At 37.7% G+C, this 19,294-nt stretch overlaps 4 protein-coding genes across 16 annotated transcripts; 1 reads left to right on the top strand and 3 right to left on the bottom strand.

Moving 5' to 3' along the window:
• Positions 1-207: 207 nt before the first annotated feature.
• On the bottom strand, positions 208-2,351 carry LOC104706166 (exosome complex component RRP41 homolog). The gene is made up of 11 exons (XM_010422325.3): positions 2,055-2,351; positions 1,857-1,932; positions 1,713-1,759; positions 1,568-1,628; positions 1,398-1,439; positions 1,243-1,307; positions 1,069-1,147; positions 939-975; positions 645-847; positions 461-550; positions 208-355 (listed from the first exon to the last, which is right to left on the bottom strand). The coding sequence occupies exons 2-11, from the start codon at positions 1,908-1,910 to the stop codon at positions 308-310; spliced, it is 726 nt and encodes a 241-aa protein (XP_010420627.2). The 5' UTR covers positions 1,911-1,932; positions 2,055-2,351; the 3' UTR covers positions 208-307.
• Positions 2,352-2,429: 78 nt separating this feature from the next.
• On the bottom strand, positions 2,430-5,521 carry LOC104706164 (zinc finger CCCH domain-containing protein 58-like). Of its 2 annotated transcripts, none has more exons than XM_087462719.1 (7): positions 4,958-5,521; positions 4,704-4,855; positions 4,387-4,458; positions 4,121-4,258; positions 3,756-4,040; positions 3,380-3,673; positions 2,430-3,183 (listed from the first exon to the last, which is right to left on the bottom strand). In XM_087462719.1, the coding sequence occupies exons 1-7, from the start codon at positions 5,046-5,048 to the stop codon at positions 2,815-2,817; spliced, it is 1,401 nt and encodes a 466-aa protein (XP_087318845.1). In that variant the 5' UTR covers positions 5,049-5,521; the 3' UTR covers positions 2,430-2,814. The 2 variants fall into 2 exon arrangements, with proteins under 2 accessions (XP_087318845.1, XP_087318846.1); XM_087462720.1 differs by having other exon boundaries at positions 4,704-4,837; positions 4,958-5,501.
• A 4,052-nt stretch (positions 5,522-9,573) lies between these two features.
• On the bottom strand, positions 9,574-11,923 carry LOC104706162 (uncharacterized). Of its 3 annotated transcripts, none has more exons than XM_019228328.2 (5): positions 11,787-11,923; positions 11,527-11,681; positions 10,280-10,338; positions 10,064-10,177; positions 9,574-9,922 (listed from the first exon to the last, which is right to left on the bottom strand). In XM_019228328.2, the coding sequence occupies exons 1-5, from the start codon at positions 11,921-11,923 to the stop codon at positions 9,860-9,862; spliced, it is 528 nt and encodes a 175-aa protein (XP_019083873.2). In that variant the 3' UTR covers positions 9,574-9,859. The 3 variants fall into 3 exon arrangements, with proteins under 3 accessions (XP_019083873.2, XP_010420621.2, XP_010420620.2); XM_010422319.3 differs by having other exon boundaries at positions 9,574-9,916; XM_010422318.3 differs by having other exon boundaries at positions 9,574-10,177.
• Positions 11,924-12,036: 113 nt separating this feature from the next.
• Positions 12,037-19,141, top strand: LOC104706163 (protein GFS12). Of its 10 annotated transcripts, none has more exons than XM_087460725.1 (16): positions 12,037-12,346; positions 12,452-12,564; positions 12,663-14,753; positions 14,890-15,217; positions 15,313-15,528; positions 15,650-15,722; positions 15,810-16,015; positions 16,114-16,176; positions 16,506-16,714; positions 16,793-16,904; positions 17,016-17,501; positions 17,605-17,897; positions 18,000-18,243; positions 18,318-18,391; positions 18,503-18,638; positions 18,811-19,141. In XM_087460725.1, exons 1-16 carry the CDS (start codon positions 12,212-12,214, stop codon positions 18,967-18,969), a joined length of 4,938 nt encoding a protein of 1,645 aa, XP_087316851.1. In that variant the 5' UTR covers positions 12,037-12,211; the 3' UTR covers positions 18,970-19,141. The 10 variants fall into 10 exon arrangements, 3 of the variants coding, with proteins under 3 accessions (XP_087316851.1, XP_087316852.1, XP_087316853.1); XR_015563382.1 differs by having other exon boundaries at positions 12,212-12,346; positions 15,320-15,528; positions 15,650-15,712; positions 16,506-16,701; XR_015563381.1 differs by having other exon boundaries at positions 12,212-12,346; positions 15,320-15,528; positions 16,506-16,701.
• The last annotated feature ends 153 nt before the right edge of the window (positions 19,142-19,294 follow it).

Genomic DNA, 19,294 nt, shown 5'->3' with positions numbered 1-19,294 from the left:
ACTAGATTGTGTGCCAAGTAAAGTCTTCAGGTTCTTAAATTGTTTACGTACACACAACTCTGCCAACAATCACTCTTTAAGGATCGGGTTTGGCTCCGTGGCTCGCTTCAAATACTAAAACCTTTTTTTGTTGACAAGTTCTTCATGCATTAATGTCACGATTAAAGCAAACTGGCTCATTTTTTTTTTTTAATAAACAAAAATAAATTACTTTCAAAAATTGATTGAGTGGACTATGCTCTGATAATGAACTTCCAAAATCAGCAGAAAAATCTAGTTAACATAAATCTCGCAGCGTCAGAAAAGTTTATGCAGCTCGGCGATACTCTAGCTGTTCGGTGTTTTCTTGAAGTACCTTCACAACAAAAGAAAAACGAGAACCAAAACATTTAGAGAACAAAGAACAATCTTCAATGGTGGAGAAAGAACACCCTAGAAACATAGAGGAATCCATTGTTACCTCGCGTATTCTCTCTGCAATTGCCTTGCAACCTTCAGAAGCCAATGCAAACACCGTTTTGAATGTTTCCATCGGTAACTTCGCATCCATCTACATTTGCAACTCAAGACAATAAACATCTAGAGAATCATATGATTGCGAATGGTGAGACAATGTGATATAGAGGGAAGACGATTTTTGAGACCTGAAGGAGTGTCACTTTGTCTAATTTAGGTAGAATACCAACGGTTACATCAGCTCCTCCAGCGCTATCTTCGACGTAGTTCAGATCACGAAGAGGAGTACTGTTCAAGTATCCAGCACTACAAGAAACAGCGAGATCACGCATTGGAATCCCAGCATCTGCTAGAGCTAGAGTCGCGGCATTGATACAAGCTGATCTTGTTCCTGAAATACAGAACAATACCGGATCAGGCATTGAAAGAGCTTAAAAAAAAAAAATACTTGTTAGCAGAACGAGAGAGTTAGTTACTCTTACCTCCATCAGCTTGTAGAACCTGAAGGAATATGTCAATCTGCATAAAGGAAACAATCCATCAAGAAACAAGCACAAGAAAAGAAAAAGAGAAAAATACAAACTTTGACTACAACACGTTCGTCAAGGAAACCTGAGAATGAGGCAACAATTCAGTCAATATGCAAGCTTCCATTGTCTGACGGATGACAAGAGATAGCTCAGTTGATCGCCTGACCATCATAACAATACACAACAATTTTATATGATTCTCCGTAAGAAGGGAGCAAGAGTCTTTTTAGCTACACAGTATAGATAGATGTATAACCTGTCGAATTTTTGTCTTCTACGATCACCAGTACTAAACTGAGCCATACTATACTCACACAGCACCTACCACCAACACATAAAATTAGCCATATAGCATTTCAAATTTGACAAAGCTTTTCGCCAAGAACAATAACAATCAAAGCATATACATACCAATGCATGGTCGTCCTTTTTTTGCAGGCTCTTGTTTTGAATCTGAGGGAGCACAGAGAAACAATTAAACAGGCAGAATTAAAACCAATTTACACACTAAATTAAGTTGAATTATACAAATCAAAGCATCAATCTTGATAGGTCGGAAAAGAGAGAGTAAATTCACGTACCTCTCTTGGACCATAAACAGCTGCAATTACTTTGGTATTACCCATCTCAAAAACAGCAGAACTGGAAACAATGTTGCATCATATCAAAAGTGCCAAATTTAGAACTGAGATGAAAAAGATAGGAGGAAGTAAATTTTGAGTTTACCCGTCAGCCTTAGAAACCACTCCAACTTCAGCTACGATTTGCCTCATCTGAGTTTCATTACAAGCATCACGAATAGAAGAAAAAAAAGTTAACTTGTGAAGACAGCAGCAAAGAAAGACAAGGGAATAGAGAAAGCAAACATACCTCATTGAATCGGCGACCATCTAATCGAAGACCTTCTGGGTTTACGTACTCCATTGTTGTGAAAACTTACAGAACCCTAGATAAAGAGGGAGATCAACTATGAGAGCCAAGAAATAACAAGTTTGATACTTTTTGATTCCTAGAACAGGGTAACGAAGCGGAAAGAGAAAGGAGTGAGGAACTTGAGGCGAGACTTACCTCTGCCTATATTTGCCGGCGGCGATATGACGGAGAGTGATGGACGGTGACGAGAGAACTAAAAGAGATTTAGGGCTGTTTGGTTCCTTTTTGTGAATTAAGTAAGATTTTAAGGGTATAAGTGTAAAAGCACTTTTGTCTGAATATAGTTTTGCTTTCTCACTGGTATCTCTGTGAAGTGTGATCCAATTATAGGTTCTGTTTTTTTTGTCTTTTTTTTCTGTTTTGTCATGCTCTTCCTCTTCTTTTTGTAAATCTTACTTCAAAAATTGTATCCGAATCTATCTATATAAACGTAATTTCACGTTTAGGTTCTTTGTCATTTTATAAACGATGATTTTACATTCAAACAGGGGATTCTCAGGAATCAGAGAATTTTTGTGAATAGTATAATAAAGGCCATTTATTATAAAATATAGTTTCCAAAAAGAAAAAGAAATAACAACGTAACAGAGACAACAGACAGAGAGGAGATGGCCGTATGAAGGAATACTATGAACATGGTAAGAGAGACCTAAGAGAAGAGACATAATAACACATAGAAGACTAGAAAGAGCCTCTTTCGTCTTATCTCTCTCTGCTTTGCTTCCTGTTGTCGTCTCCCCACCCAAAAAAATATCCTTTTTTTTTATGTTCCTGAATTCATATGAAAGTTTGATGGAAGGAAGAAGAGTGATAGAGAGAATAAGAGAGATCAGATCATTATCTAAGAAGATTAGAGTGAGATTCTCTTCTCTCCTTTTGATTTCTGTCTGTCTTTTTAACCTGAAGTCTTAGCCTCAATGCTAGCTGAGTTATCTTTATTGGTCTCAGCAGGCTCGGGATGGCTCACACCGCTGGTAGTTGAAGAGGGCACAGTTCCTGTGCCACCAGCTCTTGTGGTTATAGGTTTAATAGAGCTGGAAGAGAGAAGCTTCGTGCGTTGCTCAGACGAGGATGATGATGATGTTGGAGCTAGTGTACCGAGCGAGGAGGACCCCAGAGGGTGAGGCGCAACGGGCATGTCGGTGAGCGAAGAAGCGGATGGGTTGTAGCTTAGTGAAGAAGATCCGATGGAGTGGTCAAATTTGCATGCAGGACCAAACTTGCAAACCCCGTGTTCAGCAAAGTGAGTGCATTGTGCTGCTCCCTGCAAAAGTCATTACTATTAGCTTTTGTGGCGCAACAAATGTGGGTGAGAAAAAAAAAAAAAAAAACAGAGCTTCTTGATCACATCAAGAAACAGAGCGTTTCCATATATGAACTCTACGTTTGATCATAAGCATTTCATGAAGGAAACTTTCATGTTTGTATTAGGGCGTATAAGCTTAATATATGAGACTTACAGGACGAAGAGGGAGGCCAATGTGACTGAGGGTAATGTCCTTTGGCGATGCTGCTTCCATAGGATGATGGAATCTGCAAGAGGATCCGAATTTACAATCTCCGGTTCTCATAAAGTATTGACACTCGGGTTGTTCAGGCCGCTGAGGAAAAGTTTGTTCTTTATTTGAAATACCGGTAGAAGATGGACCGGATTGATATGCAGGCGCTGAAGGAGATAACGGTCTAATTCCATAAACAGAGCTGGTTCCCATTGACGGCTGAGTCCCCGGCGAAGGTATTGCACTTACAGAAGCCTAAATAGTTGGGAATGAGGTTTACTAAGATAGAGAAAAGAGAAAAAGTTAATACGAATAAGGTTTGTTTTAGAGCATTTACCTGGTAAGGGTTCCAGCCAGAGTATGGGACCATACCGGGTGGTAGAACCATTTGACCGTAACCGTAAGGGCTCGGAACATATGAGCCTGGTAAAAGCTGAGGCCTTGCTAGAACTACTCCGTATTGCTGCGATGAAGGAACAACGGATTGAGACTGAAGAGATGGATACATAGTTGGCCCAGCGGATGGAGCGTGTACACCAGGAGGGACAGGATGGTGAAAACGACAGGTGGAACCGAATTTACACTGACCGGTTCTCATGAAATAGGAGCATTCTTTCTCCCCCTGTAAAAAATCCATTTGTAAGGAAACAACTTTTAAGAGATCATTCATTAAACAAAAGACCACAGAGAGATTGAACAAACCGGGCGTAATGGGAATCCCATGTAATTTAGTGAGATAGGAATAACAGAATCTCCTCGTCCTCCTCCTCCTCCACCTTGTCTAGGATGGTGATATTTGCAAGAAGCACCAAATTTACAGGTTCCCGTTCGCATAAAATGCTGGTGCAAAGAAAGCTTTTTAAAGTGAGAAATTGGCTCACATTCTCATACACATAACAGAAGTTAAAAAAAGAAAACTGAAATGCAACGTTTAAATACAGAACCAGTTTGCTTAAAATCAGTGATACCTGACACACGGGCTGTCCCATTCTCTCTGGGAACTGACCAGCAGCTTCTGTTCTGAGACCTCCCCCCAAGACCTAAAATAACGAAACTAAGAACATCCAATGAGAGCTTCCCATACAAATAGGAATCCGAGATTCTGTTTCAGTAAGATATCAGATCGTAGATTGAACAATGCATCTGATCAACTAAAACACCCCATTATTTTTTAGACAAAATCACAGAGGAAGCAGACAAAAAAAAAAAAAAAAGGCAGTAACTTTTCAAAAGAACCCAGAAAAGAAAACAGAGATGAGAGAGATAGAGAGAGTTTTATTATTACCGGAGCACGGTCTGGTGGGTGATTGAACCGACATCTAGACCCGTATCCGCAACCACCGGTTCGTATAAAATAGATACAATCTGGTTCATCAGGTCGCTCCGGCAACGAATCATCACCACCACCGCCTTGCAACCCTAACCGCCACATCGAAGCTATAAAATGCCGCATTATATTAAAAAAAAAAAACCCAAAACTTTCAATCAGATTTAAAGAATCAGACATTTTAAGAAATGCAGGGGAAACAACGTTCATACCTTCGATGCCGGTTTCGTTTCCAGGAGCGGACCATTCAAGTGATGGATCCGAACGCGGCTCTTCTTCGCCGGCGCCACCGTACCGCTCCATTTTTTTTTGTTTTAACCGCCGAAACAGAACCCACCAATGTCGAGCTCTCCGATCAAATGGGAGTGTCGGGAACAGATGAGATGTGAGAAAAAAAAAAAAAAAAAAACCACAGATCGTGGTTGGTTGGTTGGTTTGGTTCTGTCTGTCTCAACACCACCACTCTCAGTCGTCGCTTGATCTCTCTTTGCTTCAAAGCTGAAACCTTTTTTTTCTTTCTAAAAAATCAAAAGGAGTATAATTTTTTTTTTTTTTTTTTTTTTTTTGAGGGGGAGGGGGTTGGATTTTGGAAGAGGGATGGGGGAAGAAGTTTTTGATCTTTCTTTATGCGTGCTCGCCTTTTTTGTGGGTGTTTTGCCGGTGGTGGTTAATATACGCGCCAAACATAGAATAAATGACTTCTCTCATTTTTATTTAATGCCCTTTTTATTTTTTTTCTTTCTTCTTTGTTTTCCTTCTTCTTCATCTACATGGTCTATTTATATACACATTCCCTAATTCTGATTACAATATTAAAAAAATCATAATATTTGATGGTTTAATCCAAAAAGTTGCTCTTAACTTCATTTAAGTTTTATAAACTAATAAATTGTTCTAGAAGATTGTTTAATTAATTACGTATTCCGATGATACAAGTTATCTTTCAATAAGTGAAACATGTAACGCGTGTCTTCCGTATTTCTCGTTTAACGGTTGATTTTTGAATTACATTTGTCTTCGAACTAGCTAGGTTCCTCGATTCCGTCACTTTATATGGTTAACAAAGAAAACAAAAGCAATTATATTTGATTATTCATGTTTTCATTTGACTTTTATAAACTTTAGTTCAGTTTATCTTACTTTTTATTCTGTTTTTTTGGCTATAATGATATTAAATCATGATACTATCAGTTGGAACTGATATCTATAAAATAGTTTGGTCCTAGATTTAATTAGACTCACACCATTAGATAGTTTAACTATTTGGTATAGTAATAATGTACAATTTTACTATATGATCTTAATATATATATTAGCAACCACTGTTCATATATATTGTACTTTTAGGGCTTCATTTGAACTTCAACCACTCTTTTCCTTCTTTGGAGTTTATTGTGATTTCTTACCACAATTATGACTTATTTATGTTTTACTAACCTTACCAATCACCATACATACATGTTCACAACAAGCATGACTGTGTAAGCAACAAAAACATGCAATCAAAAAAACAAAAAGAGAGACATATATCTTTGTCGCCTAAAAAGAGAGAAGAAAAAATTGTTTTGTTTCTTATTTTCTCTCTTTTCAATCATTATAAGTTCAAAAATTAAGAAACAAATGAAACAAAAGTATTATGCATGCACTAATCAAAACTACTATAAAATGACTATCTTTAATTACTCTGTATAATTTTATCTTCTATAACTATACTTTTTACCATGTGTGGATGAACTACCTTTTAATGGAACATCAAAAATAGGAGAAAAAAGTCTTTAAATCCTTATAGGAGCATTAAAATTGTCACACTACTCAGAAATCACTAAAATTCAGTTTTTGGTTTTCCTTTTCGAAAGTGTTGCGTAATTTACAGTTAAGCAAGCCTTTGTTTGAATCATGACACGTCCCGTGGAGAAACTCGAAGGACATGATTGTCATTGGCCGCAAAACAGTAAGAAAATCTGAATCTGTGTTTTCTTTGGATTTTTTTAAAAAAATGATACCATGACGTGAGAAACGCATTAATATTATGTTTCATATTCAGACTAATGTAACTAAATAAAAATTAGAAATAATGATAGCCATTTCTTTTGTCAACAAAAAGCGAATGTTAAGAAAAGTATTTTAAGAATTAATATAGTGGTGTCCTGGAAGTTTTCACACACAAAATATGCAAATGATTGTTTAGATCCTTGTAATAGTAAAAAAAAAGTTTAATAAGTCAAACAAAACACCTTGTGTCGGCTCAAGTTGCAAATATAGCAATATGCCAATTTCTTTGTCAAAATTAATTCATGTGTTATTTATTAAATGATGTTAACAGTTTAAGTGTGTACTCAACCAACCATTCCATCTGCTAATTATATTTAAAAACGTATCTGAAAAAAAATCTGTTTAAGTCGCTACTCGCTACTACACTGGTTGGAACATGATATAGTTAGATCTTCGTGTTAATGTTGACCTCGACTCGTCTGACTACAGTAATAGGTAGGTTTGATATTGTATTATTTACGCCTAAGCTTTTTGACTAGCTAGTTGTGTTTGTTGAGTTGAATCTGTCTACATATATTATAAACGATACAAGAAGTTGTTTTGTCTATCTTCATGCGAAAAAACTGTTAAACATAACCATTTGACATATATGTTTTGAAACGTAGGATATGATGGTCTACTTAACCACACTTTTGGTTATGGTAGTCTAAGACAAACACACTATTCCTTAATTTGAATGAATGAAAATAAAGAAAACTGGCTCTGTTAATAAATCATAATTTCTGAAAAGTTTATAGTTTGTCTTGATTTAGACTTAAGCTTAAATTTGGTTGTTTAGATAGAAAACAATAAATACAAAAGAAAACAACAGTAATAGATGCTTTAAAAAGCAAACAAGAAAATTTTGTTTTAGTTTTGCAACAAATAGAGAAGCTCCACGTACGTGTTGAGAGGAGGAGTAGATGTAAATACGGAAAGTATTTTCTTGCACGCTCACGCAAAGAGTGTGAATCGCACTCAACACCAAACGTTTAAGAGTCACTTCACACTTACAAAGCATATTTTTGTACCACTTCTAATATTTTCCATATGGATCGTAAATTTAATGCTTTGGATGATTGATTACAAAGCTCATCATCGTACGTTAGTACTACAAGTCTACAAGTTAGTTTGTCAAAACGGATTTAAGTTTGTCAGATTTTTTTGGTCACCTCCTATAATATTTGCAGAGTTGGAGAATTATATATAGGAGCTCACAAACAATTAACTTTGTTGGCTATATCTACTTATAAGCTGATGCACAAATTTAAAATTTACTATATAGTTCTGAAATATATATATATATATATATGAATACAAACTATAATATTTATTTGTATAATATTTATTTATATATATAATATTTATTTATATATATATGTATGGATATATATATTATTTATGTATATATATAGTAAGTTTTTATTTATATATATATATATATATGAATACAAATGATTCAAAATGTGTTTTCTGTTTATTTTTGTTTGGTATAGCAAAAAAAATAAAAACTTGAATTATGATGATTATTGATTTTGTTTGTGATGTATTGTAATACAAAAACTCATTAAACAAACATAGGTTGTGTGCTGCCACTAGAAAGCAATACAAAAACATAAAAAAAAAAAATGTGATGGTTAATGATTGAAGCGCGTGAATTTAAGCCGCATGGAATGGCGCAATGAGGATTTAGTTGGGACTTGCGACTAGCTAAGTGACTATTGACTTTTAGATCACTTAAAAAGGCGACACTGTAATTGATTGATCCAACGGGTATAAAAAACCATTGGAGTGAATAGCTTACTTTACACGGTTGAGATCTTCTTTACTTTACATTCTCATGTAGTCTTGTCTGCTAAACTGCTGGACAAACGAATAAGATGTCTTCACTTCACATCCTTGGCCGAGTAGAGGTGTAAACAAAACCTTAACTCTGGATCTTGTTATAAATAATCAAAATGTCGCATATATTAAAAATAATAATCACATTGTTACATGTATTAGTTAACAGTGCATATTTGTAGACATGGTTTCATGAGTCTTGACAAATAATAAATCTTTTTGTGTTTTTTTTTTTATAATAATGGAATAATAAAAAAATAGAATTAGAAGGTTTGTTTGACTTGGAGAGGTATTGGCCATATGTGAGCAGCTTTTGGAGATTGTGTTATTACACCCAAAGATCTTTTCGACCATAACATTCGTATCCTCTCATAACCCAAAATGTCGGCAAAGTCATTTTTTTTGTTCTCGGTCAGAGTCATTCATTTTTCTTTAATTGTTTTTTCTTTTTGTTTGTCGGACCATGACATTTTGTTTTGCGCGAGAAATATATTATGTGTGCTTGAAGTACAATAGAGTATTTGAAGTTTGAACTATGGCACTCAAAATAATCATGTGTGAGTTAATCGTAATTTTGGTTTTGTGTACATTTCAGATGCTTTTACTGAGGCCTTGACGGTCAAGGCTTGACCTATGACTTGTAAATCGAGGGCTTAAGGTTGTGTATATTGCATTGATTTCTCAAACTCAACAACTTTAAAATCTCTATAAAAAAAAACAACTTTACATAACGACGACAAGAAAGAGATTCAAAACTCATCACCGTAGACAAAAAATAATCGAATCAGAAATTATAGTAGTTTAATTTTTGTTCTCTCCCTGATTTGAAATTATTGTGTTTCGTCTTGTCCCTTGGAAGTGGGACACACTTGTGTACCCATGAGCTCTGTTAGATAAAATGTTCATACAATGAACTTATGCAGATCATTACTAATTGGAACTGGTCTCATAACTATGATCTAAAAGGTTAAAGACACTTTCAATTGATGTTCCAACCAAAAAATACAAATTTCAGATTCATGAAGCTATTTGTTCTAATATCACATACAACTCCAGTTTCAGATTTAACCAAATGACTCCGGAGAGAGCTAATCGACATAAAGAAGAAAGATCATGATGCTAATCTTAGCTAAAACCATCGGAGTAACAGATTCTTTGGATCCAACAGATACCAGTGATTGAGTTTGTTCTGCTGAAGACCTAGCTAAACCACCCAGTAACGTATAGCCAAAAAAAGGAAATTAAAGCTTCAACTTCTTATTGGGTCTCTTTAACTTAGCATCTTCATCGACTGTGATCTGTCCCTTTCAAAAAAGTTTTCCACACGCAGATATGAACGATGGAATCCAGAAAGTAACGTAAACAGACTTTACAAAAATCTGTGTGGGGGAAACGAAAAGCAAGTAGAAAGATGAGATAAGGAAAAAGGGAGTGAGGGAGATAACCTTATGCTTTTTGTTTTTCTTCTTCTTTTTCTCATCTTTTTTCTTCTTTGCGTTTTTCTTCTTTTTCTTTTTGCTAAGCTTAGTGTTCTCTATCTTATCGTCATCAGAAGATACCTAAACATGATGACGCAGGTGTACGAAGTGGTCAGCAGAACATATTCTAGAACTTTTATTCCTTGTCCAGATAGAATGAAAGAGAGTAGAGAGAATAGCTACCTCGACGTCCTCGAATGAGGCAACGTGTTGGATTCTCCTTCCTGAACTAGACGCCTCACCTGAGACCAAGAGAGTATCATACAGATTAAGCCTTCACATTCAATACCCCAGAGTTTAAGATAAACCTCATTCGGCCATATATGTTTCCCAATAACATAACTGATACATGCATTTTTTTCTCCATATAGATTGGTTCGGATAAAAGTAAATCTCTCCATGTTAGTGTGCTACGCTGTTTTCACCGACCATATAGGAATACCATGAATACATGATTATTCCAAACTTTGAAGTGAGCTAAACTTAGTCCACAGTTTCAATGAACTTATAGTGTAAATCTAGTTTCAGGCAAATAGTCACTATGTACTAACATTTTATGACTGCTAAACTCTCTTCAAGCTAAGTTGACAGAGGAAAACCCATGGAATGCATCAATACACGATCTTTATTTGCAATGATGTAGTGAAGTCTCAATGCCATATACATCTCCTGCACAATCATGACCTTTGAAAAAATTCTACGCGAACTTCTTGCCAAACTTACAAGGTCTCAAGTTTGATGCAACCCACAGTTTCTACTCACATATCCCACTTTTTATAGTTCTCCTTGACCACTGAAGGTGAGAGTTTACCAATTGTTAAGGTTCTTCTGTATTCCTTAACTTGAACTGAGCTACAATTTCAGAAGACTTGTCCCTAGCTTTCAACACTAATGCCCAACCAAACTTGAGAATCCAATAGACCTGATAAGAACCAGATGTGATTCTCTCTTTATTCATTCTCTCAATCAATTACAGAAGACGACCAGAGAACAAAGGTCAATTCTATCGCGACCTAAACTCTCCCAAACCTTAGTTCTCAACTCATTCCTTCAGCTCGCTCCCCTTTAAACCTTAGTTCTCAACTAACCGATAGGCTTGTTACAATCAGTCTTGGTTATAATAGTCCTGCACTACACTTAATAAGACTACCTTATCAAGACCTCACCATATTTTGGGTAGCACCTCAGCTCTCAGCTAATGCTGAGCTATCATTGCAATTACATGGTGAGGTCTTGATAAGGTCTTTTAGGCTAACTACATGGTCTTCTACAACACTACCAAGAAAGCCTTATAAATCACAGGACAATGCCATTGCCATCTTTCAATTGCCTAAAGCCGCTCAAACAGCCTACTCCAAATTACAAACCTTTTTCGAACAAACACCATTATCAAAGAAAGAAAGAAAGAATCGTGCTTTAAAAGTACTCACTCGAAATAACAGTGTCTTTGGCGTTTTTGACGGCTAACTCAATAAGATGCGGATTAATGGAAGCTAACCCATTAGGATCTTGCAGCTTCCTCTCTAGAAACTTGGCTAAAGCCGCCGCTTTGTTCGTCTTCAAGGGTCCACCTGGATGAGCCAATCTGTATATATCAATAACAACAGCCATGAAAGTCTAGAATTTTCAAATCGAGAAGAAGAAAAAAAAACCCGAAGGAGTGAAAAAAAAATGAAAAAAAGAAGAGAACCTGGGGAGAGGCTTAGAGCGAGAAGAAGAGGGAAGAGAAGTAAGAGGAGCGAATTTGCTTCCTCTCAGAGCTCTCTTCTCATCTTCGGTCAGCTCTTCGTTAATTGCTCCTCCACCTCCTCCTCCTCCTCCTCCCATTGCAATTCCCGATCACCGAAACCTTTGACGGCCGTCTTATTTTTTATGTTTTGAAAATTTTGTCAAAAAAATCTGAAAACATAAAGACAGGAGGAGGAGGGAGACGAAAAGGTGACCAAAAACAAAAAAAGCAAAAAAAATAATAATAATAACGAAAAGGTTAAAACGTCGTCGTTCAGGAGAAAACACGGCGTTGTTTGGCCGCGCTTTTTTCTCCTTTCAGGTCGCCGAGATTGATCGGATCCATTGCGACGACGACCGTCTCTCTTCCTCCCAAAAAAAGAAGGGATGCGAGGTGAAGCAAGTGACCTCTGCTTCGATTGCCTTGATCAACGTATCAAATCAGACTTCTCCGACCAGATCGTCTTCTCTTACGGCCTGACCGATTCGCCGCTACCTTTTGGATCCTCCGCCGTCGTTGAGGTCTAGTCCCTTTATTCTCCTTCCTCTAGTCATAATTTGTATTGTAGATTTCAATGGTGGAAGTATGGGAATTAGAGCTGCTTCTTCAAATTGGTGTTTGTGTAGGTTTCTGATTCTAGCGAGGAAGTATCTGCTTCTTCTTCTTGTGAATCCACTTCGTCTCAGTTCGTTTTGGAGTATCTCCGGAAGGAAGAACATGGTTGCTTAGCCAATTACGTGTACGGTCTTTTTCTCCTTAGGCTAAGACTTGAATTTGTCAAAATATTTGTGGTTGAGCAAACTTCTTTTTTTTTTTTTTTTTTTTTTTAATTTGCAGCGATAGATGTGTTGTTGGAGATCGAGAAGGTGGAAATTCAAATGATGCTGTTGAATCTGATGAGTGTTTGGGTTGTTCACACAGTGGCTCTCAGGCTACTGAAGATGATGATACAGAGAGCATTACTTGTGGAAGTGTTACTTGCGAGCTTTCAGGTAGTTTTTCATGTTGGAGAAGAATAGCTGCACTTTTACCAATTGCTCAGATTAGGAAGTGGTCTTCAAATGAGCTTTCAGCTGCATCTGATCTTCAAAATCTTGCTACTAGTTTCCTTTCTGAGTGTCCAGAAGATCAAGTTTTAGCCTCTCTACATCGCCTGATTGATGGGAAGCCATCTGGACAAGAAATCCACAGTTTCCTTCGTCTTCTTGGGTTACCATTGTCTGAGGAGAACAGCAAAATTCGATCTCTGAGGCATCCGAATCTAGCTCCGGTCTTAGGACTTTTGACATCATCTGATTGTTTGGTCTCAGTGCTCCCCAAAGCCCCGTATACCTTAGAAAATATTCTCCACTACAGCCCCGGTGCTATTAAGTCAGAATGGCATAGAGATTTTCTGATATATCAGCTATTCTCTGCGTTAGCTCACTTGCATGGATTGAGGGTTTCGCATGGGGACATTCGTCCATCAAGCATATTTCTGTCTGATTCATTATGGAGTTGGTTAAAGATCTGTAGCAAGCCGGATGTAGGTTCTAGAGATGCCAATTCATCTGCTTCAAGAAGATGGTGGTGTGCAGAGGGTTGTTATTCTTATGGCCTTTATGCCGATCTTAAAATTTCTTCAGATTTGGACTGGCAGACTCACTTTAATAAATGGTGGAGAGGAGAGTTAAGTAATTTTGAGTATTTACTCGTATTAAACAAACTAGCAGGTCGACGGTGGGGGGATCACACATTTCATCCGGTAATGCCGTGGGTCATAGATTTCAGCAAAAAACCTGAAAATGATAGTGACTCAGGCTGGCGGGATTTGAGAAAAAGCAAATGGAGATTGGCAAAAGGAGATGAACAATTAGATTTCACCTATTCGACATTTGAGTCTCCGCATCATGTTTCGGATGAATGTCTGTCTGAGCTGGCTGTTTGCAGCTACAAAGCAAGAAGACTACCACTGAGTGTCCTGCGAAAGGCAGTTCGGTCTGTGTATGAGCCTAATGAGTATCCCTCTGACATGCAAAGGCTTTATGATTGGACCCCTGACGAGTGCATCCCTGAGTTTTACTGCGATCCCCGCATCTTTTGCTCCGTTCATCCTAGTATGTCTGATTTAGCTGTACCTCCATGGACAAGCAGCCCTGAGGAGTTCATTAAATTGCATCGAGATGCCCTGGAAAGCCCCCATGTTTCATCTCTAATACATCACTGGATTGATATTACTTTTGGTTACAAAATGTCAGGACAGGCTGCTATTACTGCAAAGAATGTTATGTTGTCTTCATCTGAGCCGACAGTACCAAGGTCAGTTGGACGTCGTCAACTCTTTTTTCGGCCTCATCCGGTGCGCCTTGGTTATTCTCGCGAAAAGGAACAAAGTAGAAATGAACTAGAAATGCATACATTTCATGGCTTTGGTGTGGACAACAAGAGGTCCATCATCCTCCAAGCTGATGACTATCTGGAAGAAACTGAAGAGGCATCTGCATTTTCTGATCATGCATCACATCTAAGTCCAGAGTATCACCTTCATCAAAACTTAGTTGAGTCTCCTTTGCATGATTCTTCCAGTGAAAACACTAACAAAGTAAATAATAGTCTCCCTGGAACTTCAGAAAACAAAGGTTTACCATCAAGTATAAGTTTGAATTATTTATTGGAGCATATGGAGGTGAGAGACAAAGCATCGACAGAACTTCAGGAGTTGTTACTTTGGCGGCAAGATTTCTGCGCAAGAAACTTTTCTAAGGACATTGCAGGGGATATTTTTTCTATAGGCTGTGTCCTGGCAGAACTTTATTTGATGAGGCCGCTATTCAACTCTGTGTCTTTGGCTGCTTATTTAGAAGGTGGTGACATACCTGAATTGGTCAAGGAACTTCCTCCTCCTACTCAGGTACTTGTCGAAGCATGTATTGAACAAGATTGGAGAAGGTAAACCCTGTTCTTCTTTGTTACTTCACTATGTTTATGACTGCGTGATATGTGCTGATAGAAAAATGTGTTACTACACATTTTTGTCTTTTTTAGGTGTGAATGCCTAATTACTCTCTCCTTTCGAAACATGTAGGAGGCCCTCAGCAAAGAGTCTTCTGGACTCTCCGTATTTCTCAGCTACAGTGAGGTCAGCTCACTTGTTTGCTGCTCCACTTCACCTTTTGGCTAAAGATCAAACACGCTTGTGTTATGCTGCAAGTTTTGCCAAACAGGGAGCCTTGAAAACAATGGGAACATTTGTTGCAGAGATGTGTGCTGTGTACTGTTTGCCACTAGTGACAACACCTTTATCTGAGGACGAGTGTGAATTGGCTTATGTACTTCTCAAGGAATTTACAAAATCTTTGACACCAATGGCAGTGCAGAGACTTGTCTTGCCTTCTATCCAGAAGATCTTACTGGTACACAGATATTGTTGGTTCCTGATGGAATTTCTGAATCTAAATTTCTGTTGTTAAGTTTAATTAATGTCTTCTGACAGAGTATCATATGTTAGACCACAGGTTACTCGCATTTGAAAGTTTCACTTCTTCAAGATTCGTTTGTGAGGGAACTATGGAATCAAATTGGAAAGAGAGTATATCTTGAAATGATTCATCCTTTAGTCATATCAAACTTGTATAATTCTCCGGACAAGATCTCGGCTTCTGCAGCTTCTGTGCTGCTGATTGGTTCAAGCGAAGAGCTTGGTACCCCTGTTACAGTACATCAGGTCAGAGAAGATTTCCTGTTCTTGTCCTCCACTCAATTTTTTATATACAATGTACCTTTCATCGGGTATGTTACATGTTTCTGAGTTTCTGTTCTGGATGCTGACTTGTCCCTTGATACAGACTGTACTGCCTCTGATTAGTTACTTCGGAAAAGGAATATGCACTGATGGGATTGATCTGCTGGTCAGAATTGGTACACCCTATCTGTTAGTTTAAGCAACTTGCTTTACCTGGAAATTTCAGATCTAGCTAAATGGTTGTCGTATTGTTAAATTTTCAGGGAGACTGTTGGGCGTGAACTTCATTGTCAAACAGATGCTGCCATTGCTTGAACATGTTGTTTGCTTCTGTATCGATCTTTCTTCTATGAAAAAACCAGAGCCGGTTCATAGCTGGTGTTCGTTGGCGCTGACTGATTGCCTAATCACACTCGATGGTCTAATTGCTCTTATATCAGACGAGTTGATTATACATGAGCTGACCAAAGTATGTTTTAAAATTTTGCTCTGTCTATCTTTACTGTTGTTTACGTTAAGCACTTACGTTTTATTTTTATTGTTGTGGATTGTCTTATTATTACATAGGGTCGGTTGTGCCTACATGTAAGAGTTCTTATGCAGAAAAATCTTGAGTTGCGGGTCCTTCAGGTATTCTTGATTTTCTTTTTCTATTTTACTTAATCAGTAACTTTGAGGATAATGATGTATAATCAAGATGTACGACCTGGTTTAAGTTGTCATTGAGTAACTCACTCTAAGTGGTGAAAGAAGATTGACTTGAAAAAAAAAATTAGTTTTTTTTTAGTGGCTCTGTTGTGAAGTTTGTTCTATTGGTATGTGCATTATCAGGCATGTATCATTGCCTTATTTATAAGAGGGTCCATCAGTACACCTCTTTACTGCTCTTTGCAAACATATGGAAGGCTTTTTTAACGTTTGATATTCTTTTTAAAATGTTGCTTTCTTCAATGTTTCAGTTTGCTGCAACTTCCCTGATGTCAATTTGCCAGCGGCTTGGACAAGAGTTGACTGCATTGCATGTTCTTCCACAGTTGAAGGAGCTTTTCGATGAGTTTGCTTTTTCTGAGAGAAGTACAGATGCATCTGACTCGTTAAGCTGGAAGATCAGGGCTGCCAAGCAAAATTTTCATCCAGAATCTCCAATCAAAAGCCGTATGGATCTTGTGTGCGTGTTTCACCTAAATCGTTAGTAAATAACTTTTTGTATGTTCCTATTTATTTTCTAACGTTGTAGGAATTACAGGTTACTTCTCTATCCTTCTTTCGCCTCACTTCTTGGTATGGAGAAGTTACGTCAAGGTTGTCCAACCTGGCTACTCCTTGAGCAATATCTGCTAAAGCATCATAACTGGAAGGTATTTTCTCTTAATCTATAGAGGAACTCTGGTTTCCGTTGCAATAAAATTTGATATATACGGATTTCCATTGAGCTATGAACATTTATCGCTGAATCTATTTTGATTCAGTGGGAATACACAGGACGATCTTCTCGACATAATATGGTAGCTAGGCCTGTTCTAACCAAGGGCCCTGCATCTAAACAGCCTCCTAAGATGTTGCTCAACGGATCTGGACGGTTGGTTCCCCAATCACAGGGGTTGAGAAATTCAAATCAGTTAATACCTCATATGCATGTCCCAGTTGAAGAACAAGAAGCAGTTTCAAACCCTTTGGCGCGTGAACCGTGGTCATGGTTTCCTAGTCCAGTAGCTTGTTGGGAAGGGCTTGACATTGGGCGTTTTGGAAACCTCAAAGATGAGAATCAATGGAAAACTAGAGCATCTGTTTTGTCTTCTGCGCGTGCCCACCATGGAGCTCTAAGATCTTTAGTGGTTTCTGAAGATGAGTGCACAGTTTTCACCTCAGGAATTGATCCAGGGTTTAAGGGAACTGTTCAGAAGTGGGAACTAGCCAGCTTTAGTTGTGTATCTAGTTATCATGCCCATGAAGAGGTTGGTTCCTTGTCTTATCATTACCATCTTACGGCATGCAGATAATTACTCTCTTACCCATAAAATAGGAAGTATGCACCTAATTGTTTCTTGTATATTTTAGGTTGTTAATGACATCAGTATACTGTCATCTACCGGAAAGATAGCATCTTGTGACGGAACTATACATGTGTGGAACAGCCAAACCGGGAAACTGATATCTTTGTTTTCCGAGTCACAGACTGATCAAGATCAAGCTCCCTCATACCCGTCATCAAAGAATAATTCAAATCAGTCTAATAGAATTGCATCACATGGATTATCAAGTGGGATATTCGATGAGAACTTGTATACATGTATGCATTATTTAGAATACATGGATCAGCTCGTTGTTGGAACCGGATTCGGTGCCCTCAGGTAAAGTAACATCCACTACACTAAAAATTCAAAAAAAAAAAAAAAAAAAAGCATTAGGTGTAATATGCAACAATTTTTACTCAATTCCACTGCAAAATTCAGGTTTATTGATCTAGCTCGAGGCCAGAAGCTTCAACTTTGGGGAGGAGAACCTATTGAATCTGGATTTAGTTCTCTCGTATCTGCTCTTTGTTCAGGAGGGTCTCAAACAAAACATGGAGACGGAGTTTCAGTATCACCTTCTTGGATTGCAGCTGGTTTTAGTTCTGGCCAGTGTAGGCTATTTGACTTGAGGGAAAGTGGATTTATTTCCTCCTGGAGAGCTCACGACGGATACGTGACAAAGGTGAATTAAGCTTATTTCCACAATTAATGTGGCCTTTCTTCTCAATCTCATCTTCGAATTATTTGTTCTTGCAGTTAGCGGCACCTGAGAGCCATTTACTTGTTTCCAGCTCACTTGACAAAACTTTACGGATCTGGGACTTAAGGAAGTAAGCAAAACAATCATAACGGTTTTTTGTTTTCTTGTGAGTTTTTGTTTTAGTTTTCCTTGGTATCTACATGTGATAAAATACTGGTTTATTATCTTTCTGGTAAAACAGGAGCTGGACACCACAGCCTTTTATTGTCAAAGGACACAACGACGGTGTTTCGGGTTTCTCCATCTGGGGCAAGGATGTAATCTCCATCTCAAGAAACAATATCGGGATTTTCCCACTGTCAAAGGCTCAAGACGAGGTATAGATTCTCACTCCGTATTGAGTTAAAGCAAACACGCCTTGATCACTATAAGCCTAAACTAATATTAAAATGTGATCAAAGAACCATGTTTTATAGTCGTTTTAAGCATAGAACCGTCGTGAAAACAAGGTAAAGTGTGTGAAAATGACCGGTTTTGTCCAATTGACAGGAGGAGCAACAGCAGCAGCAGCGGATTATACCACAGAAACTATATATGGCGGAGAAAGGAGGAAGAGTCAAATCAGATTTATCAACCATTTGTGTTTTACCATTCTCCAGATTGTTCATCGTTGGTGGACATGATGGTTACTTCAGAATCTGTTGTTGAAATTATAGACAAACTATATATCATATAATTGTTTTTCACAAATCCTACAGCCCTCTATATTTTTTTGTCTTTATATTGTATGTTTTGGATAGTGCCAAGCACGTTCACTGGTATGGTTGTGATGGAGAGAGAGAGGAATTATTTGTTAATGGCTAAATGTAGTAATGAGCAATGGCGTGTGTATTTTTTTTTCTCTCTTTCCGTCTTTAAACCAAGTTGAAACAGATCTAAATTGTGGATGTTAGATGCTGAAATAGTGTGGTTTCAGTAAAAATATGGTTCGAATAAGCAAAAATGTTGAACTGTAAGTTGTTAACAACACTGA

Source organism: Camelina sativa, chromosome 8 (assembly GCF_030686135.1).
Source record: "Camelina sativa cultivar CO46 ecotype springtype chromosome 8, ASM3068613v1".
Classification (NCBI taxonomy): domain Eukaryota; kingdom Viridiplantae; phylum Streptophyta; class Magnoliopsida; order Brassicales; family Brassicaceae; genus Camelina; species Camelina sativa.
The sequence above is the reverse complement of the archived record's forward strand: the minus strand, read 5'-3'. Positions and strand labels throughout refer to the sequence as shown.

What these genes read in the sequence shown, in the direction of transcription:
- LOC104706166 (XM_010422325.3), bottom strand. Translation starts at nt 1,910, where the DNA reads ATGGAGTACGTAAACCCAGAAGGTCTTCGATTAGATGGTCGCCGATTC. An exon ending in AAAAGGACGACCATGCATTG is followed by an intron (nt 1,308 to 1,397) that starts GTATGTATATGC and finishes TGTTGGTGGTAG; the next exon opens with GTGCTGTGTGAGTATAGTAT. An exon ending in AATTGTTGCCTCATTCTCAG is followed by an intron (nt 976 to 1,068) that starts GTTTCCTTGACG and finishes TCCTTTATGCAG; the next exon opens with ATTGACATATTCCTTCAGGT.
- LOC104706164 (XM_087462719.1), bottom strand. Translation starts at nt 5,048, where the DNA reads ATGGAGCGGTACGGTGGCGCCGGCGAAGAAGAGCCGCGTTCGGATCCA. An exon ending in ACCCACCAGACCGTGCTCCG is followed by an intron (nt 4,459 to 4,703) that starts GTAATAATAAAA and finishes TCGTTATTTTAG; the next exon opens with GTCTTGGGGGGAGGTCTCAG. An exon ending in TGGGACAGCCCGTGTGTCAG is followed by an intron (nt 4,259 to 4,386) that starts GTATCACTGATT and finishes TCTTTGCACCAG; the next exon opens with CATTTTATGCGAACGGGAAC.
- LOC104706162 (XM_010422318.3), bottom strand. Translation starts at nt 11,923, where the DNA reads ATGGGAGGAGGAGGAGGAGGAGGTGGAGGAGCAATTAACGAAGAGCTG. An exon ending in CGCTCTAAGCCTCTCCCCAG is followed by an intron (nt 11,682 to 11,786) that starts GTTCTCTTCTTT and finishes TGATATATACAG; the next exon opens with ATTGGCTCATCCAGGTGGAC. An exon ending in CAAAGACACTGTTATTTCGA is followed by an intron (nt 10,339 to 11,526) that starts GTGAGTACTTTT and finishes TCTTGGTCTCAG; the next exon opens with GTGAGGCGTCTAGTTCAGGA.
- LOC104706163 (XM_087460725.1), top strand. Translation starts at nt 12,212, where the DNA reads ATGCGAGGTGAAGCAAGTGACCTCTGCTTCGATTGCCTTGATCAACGT. An exon ending in ATTGAACAAGATTGGAGAAG is followed by an intron (nt 14,754 to 14,889) that starts GTAAACCCTGTT and finishes CGAAACATGTAG; the next exon opens with GAGGCCCTCAGCAAAGAGTC. An exon ending in TGATCTGCTGGTCAGAATTG is followed by an intron (nt 15,723 to 15,809) that starts GTACACCCTATC and finishes TTAAATTTTCAG; the next exon opens with GGAGACTGTTGGGCGTGAAC.